The sequence below is a fragment of the Osmerus eperlanus genome, chromosome 24 (genome assembly GCF_963692335.1).
Source record: "Osmerus eperlanus chromosome 24, fOsmEpe2.1, whole genome shotgun sequence".
NCBI classification, from domain to species: domain Eukaryota; kingdom Metazoa; phylum Chordata; class Actinopteri; order Osmeriformes; family Osmeridae; genus Osmerus; species Osmerus eperlanus.
This window is the reverse complement of record NC_085041.1, coordinates 1,405,666-1,414,203: the sequence shown is the minus strand read 5'-3', so window position 1 is coordinate 1,414,203 and position 8,538 is coordinate 1,405,666. Positions and strand designations below refer to the sequence as shown.

Here is an 8,538-nt window from a genome sequence, read left to right as displayed (position 1 = left end):
CTGGTTTCTGCTGCGCTGCAGAAGCTGCACTGACGAGTCTGATGCTCCGACTCTTTGACCTGTTGCCTTCTGGCAGGCCATACCGAAGCATTCGGTCTCGCACACACAGACTGGATAACAGTTTCTTTCCAAGGGCCATCAGGCTTCTGAATGACATTGATATGGACACTGATACAGTTCCTCACTAGTCACTTTACACACTGTCACTTTCAGCTCCTGGTTGCACTATCAGCAATATTGCACTATTGTACTTCACTTGTCTTAGGTTAGTATAGGTTTATAAGGTTAGTATAGGTTATTATGTGTATTATGTGTATTTAGAGGTTAGTATACTGTATTGAATATTGTATGTTATTGTATATTAGGAGGTTTACTATATTTTAGCTTATCATAGCTGTCATTTATGTTCTGTGTACTTACATGTCATGTTATGCCAGGTTGCTTTGCGTTGTCTTGTCCTAAGAATTTCAGTGCCCAGTCTGATCCTGTGTTGTTCTGTGCACCTGACATTAAAAAACTTGAACTTCTCTTCTCTCTCCAGCAACAGAGACGACTGGACCTTCTGACCATCACCAACCCTGGTGAGTCCTGCACTCTTGTATTTGACAACATCAACAACACAAACATCAACATCACCACCGCTAACAACACAAATAGTAACCTCCACACCAACACTGCCACCATGAACAGCATCAACAGACTCCACACCAACTGCCAGGGCTTCTACTAAGACAATTCCAGCTACTTTGCAACTACATTACAACTGCTTACACTGGGTGGGTATAGCTCAGTGGTTGACTGCAGATCAAAAACTTGCAGGTTCAAATCCCCTCTGTTACGTACAACTACTTTACAAAAGCTTCCTTTACTAAATTCAATAATACCTCTGATCCTAAATGCGAATGCTACTCTGGTACTATGACCTTGAGGCCTCTAGTCTCACCTCTTGGTGTGTGTGAGAGAGAGAGAGAGAGAGAGAGAGAGAGAGAGATGAGAAGAGAGAGAGAGAGAGAGAGAGAGAGAGAGAGAGAAGAAGTGAGAGAAGAGAGAGAGAGAGAGAGAGAGAGGAGATGAGAGGATGAGATGTAGAGATAAGAGAGAGAGAGAGAGGTACAGGATGCGGGTGCAGGTGCAGGGTACAGGATGCAGGTGCAGGTACAGGTACAGGAGTGCAGGTACAGGATGCAGGTACAGGGTGCAGGTACAGGGTACAGGATGCAGGTACAGGGTGCAGGATGCAGGTACAGGATGCAGGATGAGGTACAGGGTGCAGGGTACAGGATGCAGGTACAGGGTGCAGGATGCAGGTACAGGATGCAGGATGCAGGTACAGGGGTGCAGGGTACAGGAGCAGGTCGGTACAGGTGCAGGTACAGGATGCAGGTACAGGGTGCAGGGTGCAGGTACAGGATGCAGGTACAGACTGACTGCTGTCTGTCTGTCCTGGATGAATGGAGCTACATCACTGATCCTTCTGTTCATCCAAACACACACTCAAACCCTGTCACACACTCTCATCCAAACACACACTCAAACCCTGTCACACACTCTCATCCAACACACACTCAAACCCTGTCACACACTCTCATCAAACACAAACACAGGCACTCCTCGCTCTCTTCCAACGCAGAAACATACAACACACATCACACAGACATTACGCACACAAACACACACTCTGGCACACACAGACAGATGTTCTCTAGAGTCTGAGTGGCAGTGTTAACCATGTTCATGAAGACATCAAATATGGCTAATGTGTTTGTTTAGCTTCAACCTGATCTCATTACAATGAATGCTTATCATTAGTTTAATTATATATCACTTTAAAATCCAGATCGTGTTTGATGATCAACAAAACAGTGTTTGTGTCTGCAAACTTTGGAGTGTGTGTGTGCAAACTTTGCAGTGTGTGTGTGTGGTGTGTGGGGGTATACAGTATGTGTGTGTGTGGGTATGTGTGTGTGTGGGTATGTGTGTGTATGTATGTGTGTGTGTGTATGTGTGTGTGTGGGTATGTGTGTGTGTGGGTATGTGTGTGTGTGTGTGTGGATGCGTTTGATTGAGTTCCCGCTCCAGCCTCGCCTTCTAGCAGTGTAAATGGAAGATAGGCAGCTGGGTGATGGAGTGATGGAGGGAACTGCTGGGATGGAGTGATGGAGGAGGAGAGGCAGATGGGGACGGCAGGAAGGAGAGAGAGGCCCATATGTCTGATGTATCTGGATGCTGTATTATGCGTTGATTAGAATTATGTTTATGTGTGACACACGGAGCTGGGCTAATCTAGCATGTTAGCCACGGGCATCTGCTCTCTGGGACTGGCAATGCTGGATCTGACCTTCAGCACATGGAGACATACAGAGAGAGAGAGAGACAGAGACAGAGAGAGGGAGACAGAGAGACAGAGAGAGGAGAGACATTGAGAGAGGACAGAGAGCGAGACAGTGAGAGAGAGACAGAGAGAGGAAGAGAGAGAGAGAGACGCAGAGCTGTCAGGCTCTAGTCCAGGATCAATCAAGCTACTGCGCTCCTCGACTTCTCCTGCACGTGTCATGATCGCTCACAAACATTGTGTCAGATCTCCAGGCCTCTGGAGGAGAGGGGCTAGAGAGCCTGTTGTGGGTCCATGAAGCAGGCACTAGCCATGATGGTAATCACTGCTGAGGCCTGGTGGTGTAGCAGCAGCTCTGTTTCCCCCTATCTCCAAACAGCATGTGTTATGTGTTACATTTACATTTAGTCATTTAGCAGACGCTCTTATCCAGAGCGACTTGCAGTAAGTACAGGGACATTCCCCCCCGAGGCAAGTAGGGTGAAGTGCCTTGCCAAGGACACAATGTAATTTTGCATGGCCGGGAATCGAACTGGCAACCTTCAGCTTACTAGCCCGATTCCCTAACCGCTCAGACCACCTGACTCCCATGTGTTGATGTTAGTGCTGCCTACATTGCTCCTCTCTCCTTTGGTGTCCCAGGTAGTCAGACAGACAGACAGACAGACAGACAGACAGACAGAGAAACAGACAGGTAGACAGACAGACAGACAGACAGACAGAGAAACAGTCTTGTGATGTCAGAGCCTGGAGGAACCTGACGGAGGCAGAGAGAGAGAGAGAGAGAGAGAGAGAGAGAGAGAGAGAGAGAGGAGTAGGAGAGAGAGATGAGAGAGAGAGAGAGAGAGAGAGAGAGAGAGAGAGAGAGAGAGAGGAGAGAGAGAGAGAGAGAGAAGAGAGAGAGAGAAGCGTGTTAGAGAGAGGAGATAAAGAGAGACACATTATTTACCAAACACTATAAGGCCTCTGTAGAAAGAAGCAGCTGTGAAGACAACACTTCCTATTATTGGCCCTAATTATATCCTTTCTCTGGGAATTTGCATATTTTATCTCCCTCCCCTTCATTATAGGGGAGCTTGCTATCGTTTTTTGATGTGGTGCAAACAAAGAGGGGTGGTGAAGAGAGGAGGGGAGGCAGAGGGAAGGGGGGGTGTACAGGGAGAGGATGGAGCAGGGGAGATGGGTATACAGGGAGAGGATGGGGAGGGGGTGTACAGGGAGAGGAGGGAGCAGGGGAGGGGGGTGTACAGGGAGAGGAGGGAGCAGGGGAGGGGGGTGTACAGGGAGAGGAGGGAGCAGGGGAGGGGGGTGTACAGGGAGAGGAGGGAGCAGGGGAGGGGGGTGTACAGGGAGAGGAGGGAGCAGGGGAGGGGGGTGTACAGGGAGAGGAGGGAGCAGGGGAGGGGGGTGTACAGGGAGAGGAGGGAGCAGGGGAGGGGGGGTGTACAGGGAGAGGAGGGAGCAGGGGAGAGGGGGGTGGAGGGATACGTAGAGACATTTTGAATATGCATCTTTAAACCATTATTTGAAAACATGTCTGTTGAATGTCCCTGAAGCCCCTGGAATGTTAATGCTGGCCGTAAACATTACTCGCTGCGTTACAAATCTGACTATTTAACGCTTCTAATGGGCCGTGACTCCAGCCAGCATCACACAGAAAGCTGAATGCACAACTGAGTCCACGATAAACAACAGTTGAGAGCAATGCTGTTTCTGTGGTTCATTCTGTGTGTGTGTGTGCGTGTGTGTGTGTGTGTATATCCCTACACATCTACGCAATCAGCTCATTATCACATCTCCCAGTGTTGATATGGTTAGCTACCTGTTGCCAATGACTGAGGATTGATATGGTTACCTGTTGGAATGTGTTGACATGGTTACCTTGGCTGATGGATGCCGATTGGTAACTTTATTAACCTGTCATCAGGCTCACCCTGCCCCCTGAACAGACACATGGGGAGAGAACAGGAGAGAGGAGAGGAGAGGAGGGGAAGGCAGAGGAGGACCTCCGACACACACACACACATGCTACACTGATAAACTGCACACGCACACACAGTCTGTGTGCTCCTCTGGCCTGTGCAGAGGCAGGCTGGGAAGGAAGAGGTGGGGCCATGCAGGGGGCGGGGCCATGCAAGGGGCGGGGCCATGCAGGGGTCACCAGGAAGCAACGCAGAAACCTCCAGGGGGAAATCAAAGAAGACGTTTCCACGGCAGCCAGATGAAATATTCATCTTCTCCGTGCATCCTCAAATCCTAGATACTCAGCCTTGTGTCAGTCCGGCTGCCAGACACATAAGTATGCTTTCCTTGTATCTTAGTACAAACATGGACACTCTCTCTTTCTCTCTCTCTCTTTCTCTCTCTGTCACATCTCACAACATGAAACACCGTCCACAATGTGATGTTCCTCCTAGGAGGGTGATCCAAGGAGGTTTCAGATCACAAACATGAAAACAAGGCTGTTTTGCCGAGCGACAGCAGTAGTGGCATAAGCAGATCTGCTTCGTTGGACAACAGGGACTCATCATTGAAACCAAGTCATAACTGCAAACCAAACAACAACAAACAATATTAGATGACATCCGGGGTGGTATGTGTCTCCATGGAAACATCAATTTATGGGACTAGTATTCCAACAAACTGATGCTTAGTAGACTGACCTTGTGTGTCCTTGGTGAATGTGCGTGTGCCTGTGTGTGTGTGTGTGTGTGCGTGTGTGTGCGTGTGTGTGTGCATGCTAACAGCCTCTGGGCAACCCTTCCCCTGCTCCCCCCTGTCCTGTGTCCAGTCCCTGGCCAGAGCTTTATCTGCTACTATCTGTCAGACTCTGCGCACCTGCCACCCAGGCTGTCCTGGGGTCTGGTCCCTTAAGCTCCCGGACCAGGGCTGCGCTGGGGTCCTGTCCCAGAACCAGCAGCTACTGGCTGCCTCTGTCCGAGTGTGAGTGTGTGTTTCTGTCAGCGATGATGGAGGGGGGAGAGTAATCATTAAGGCGTATTCCCGGGCAGCCAGGAGTTGAGCTGGCTTACAGGCACATAGTGGACATGAAAATGTGACATACATTGGATGAAGGAATGCCACCTGTCTCAGGACACCTGGAGGGAAGGTTCTGGAAGGCCTTGGGGTCGCCGGTTGTTTGTCACACTTCTGTCCGAAGACAGCTGAGGTCCCTAATGTCTTCAGTCTTGTAAGTTTCCTACCACAACCCTTCACTTCGTCAACTCTCGACTTTTCCTCAGGTCAGGTTCATAACTGGCCCTGTGTTTTTATAACAGTCATCATATGAACCAGTAAAAAAAAAGACAAATCCATTCAGCAATCGGCCACCCTCACACCAGTCAATAATCCACTTACTGTGTGTGCGTGTGTGTGTGTGCGTGTGTGCATGCTAACACTTACTGAGAAAGAGAAAAGGCCCAAAGAACTCATCCAACCAGCTCTCTGAAACAGGATCAGTATTTTCTGTGGCGGGAGCTATATTCTTCAACCGTCTCTCTGGTGTGTGAGAGACTCCAGAGAAGGCACTGTACGCATGGCCAGCAACATACCCCTCGAAATGAGTACTGAGGGAGCCAGACAATAAAGTTGGTCCCCTGCTCTGTCACGCACTGTGACAGTCTTAGTCTGTCTTTGGGGCGAAGCCACGTTAGTAATTGATGTCCCTCTTGCCTGTTCGGTTTGTCTCTGCTCATTCCACGGGCTATCGCTTCTTTAATTGGCAAGCGGGCTACTTCTGGCTAATTAGTCATTCATGAGGAGATAATTAACATCATGACCACCCTCACTCTCAACCCCATCACCACCCCCCGCCTCAACCAACACACACACACACCCTTGGCTTCTAACAGAAAACACACTTCTGACATTTGACCGCACTGGAAACCTTTGCGACCAGTACGTTCCCACGGTGACACATCATCCATCTTGGATTGTCACCGGTGAGGCTTCTTTGTACCGGGTGTTAATCCGGAGGCATGTTCCGGATATTTCTATTGTTGTTTCTGCCCCTGCAAGCCTCTCCACCTGGCAGATCCAGGCTTGGGCCTTCTGCTGGACAGGCTGCTGGCGTTGGCCCCAGCCAGCCTCCATCACACACACACACACACACACACACACCTGTGACAGCATCTGTCCATCGCAGGCACAGGTGCACTGTTTTGATTGGCTGCCTAAACACCAACCCTAATGCTTCCCTAGTACCACAGACGTTTAAAAAAAAAAAGAATATTCAGTCCTTGTCAACAATCCCATCAGACAGACACACACAGACGCACAGAGACACACACACAGAGAGACACACACACACAGAGAGACACCGACACACACACACAGACACTCAGATAATACCCTCCTGCATCGATGCAGCCCCTGCAGCCCGTTCTGATTCCAGGCACAGCGAGCCCACGTATGCCTGCGCCGTCTGATTCCATCAGAGGCATCATCTCTGCTATTATGCCGTGTCTGCTGTTAATGCCAGCTAATGGATGACCAATAAAGATAGATGAGGGAGGTAGTGTGGAGCTAATTGGCAGGACATGATGTCTGGCCACTGCCAGCCGTGACCGAGTACACACACGTACACACACACACGTACACACACGCACAGCTACCCTTGGAGAGATATGGGATTAGTTTATTCTTCTTTTTAAATGAGTTGGAAAAACAAAAATATTTTTGGACGTAATTTATATAATATTGCGTTTGGATGTGACAGTCGTATTGCTTGAGACATCAGAGGAACTAGTTCTGTGTGTTGCTAATGATGGTTCGTATTCGGCACCAGGTTAAGGTTTTGCTTTGGTCGGCCAGGTGTAAGTCTTCTAGTTGTGAGTTAGCGCTCCGGGTTAAGGCTCCATGTTAAGCCCTGGCCCAGACACTTGGGACAGGGAACAGAGGTCTCCAGGTGGCCGATGGGTTTGAGCTGGACAGCACAGCCATTGAACACCAGATTAGGTTAGCTGTAATCCTTCATCCTACTTGCGAAGCTGCTGAAATCTCCACTGTTCTTTATCAATTATTTTATTAAATCCCTCTGGAGGTGTAGACTTCTCTGTTTGGTCCTGGGACTTACTTAAGTACAAGTGACATTCAATAACTTGGCGTGTTTGCCCCAGTGTATTGGTTTGAATGGGGTCTGGTTATACATACTTGTTTGATCATTAGACTGTCTAATGAGAATTTCGAAAGAAAGAAAAATTACACAGCAGAAGATGAGATGGGAAAATTATATATATATATTACAGCAGTTATCATACATCTCTCTCTATACTTGGCAAATACTACGCCTCATAATACTACGGTTTCAAATGGTTTCAAAGGAAGCCAGCCTACGCCTCAATGCCTCATGTCTGATCGGAGTCCAGAGATGAAAATGAAAATGACACAGGAGAATAGAGGCATGCGGAGCTCTACATCAGTTACTTTTCAATTACGGCGGGAGAAGCAGAACGAGGTTGTTAGTGTTTTTATCGACTGCGCTGCTCTCCATTAGGATAACAAGAGAGGAGAAATCCATCCCGTTGTGTCACTAGACAACTAGCTAGCGACAACAAATAGTTCCTTACTGTCAGAGAGGGGATCCCCTGCTGTCCACCGTGAGACACCAGGATGAGGAGAGAAGATGCTCGAGGAGAGAAGCGGCTCGAGCCACCTCGTGAGCTCCTTCAGACAGATCAGTCAGGGGGTAATCAACTATCCGTTTCTGCCACTCTCGCTTCTCTCTTCCTCCCTATTTCTCTCTCCCTGCCCCTTGGTTCCATTAAGCAGCATCTAGAGAGGGAGAGGGGCGGGAGACAGGTGAAATGTAATGGGAGGTAATATTTATAACATTAACAGTTGCTGACAAAAGGTTTCTTCAACGGTGGTTTTACGGAGGAATCTGGAAAAGGGGGATGGGTAGAATATATTAGAAGTTTCAGATATTCCCTCAGAAAACTTTCTTTGATTAATATCTCCAATCATAAACATTGACGTTGAAATTCAAAATGTTTAGATTATATCAGAATATTATCAGTCTGATAAATACATGATACATGGGGGAAGCATTTAATCTTAATTCTGCTCAAAAGCGAATCTTTTTTGTTGTTGTAAAGTTTTAGTTAATGTTTGTCCTTATTGCTTGCTGGATTAGTTACTTTATGTATTTGTAATTATGTAGCGTTATTTTGCAACTTGTATCTGTTTATATCAATAATACAACACTT

General features: G+C 48.0%; 1 protein-coding gene across 1 annotated transcript in view; it reads left to right on the top strand.

Moving 5' to 3' along the window:
* The window catches only part of LOC134010804 (cytosolic carboxypeptidase 6-like), a 58,341-nt gene that overhangs the window by 6,696 nt on the left and 43,107 nt on the right, over nucleotides 1–8,538 (top strand). The window contains exon 3 of the mRNA XM_062450088.1: nucleotides 542–581. Coding sequence (XP_062306072.1) covers nucleotides 542–581 — 40 coding nt within the window. The remainder of the gene's footprint in view (nucleotides 1–541; nucleotides 582–8,538) is intronic.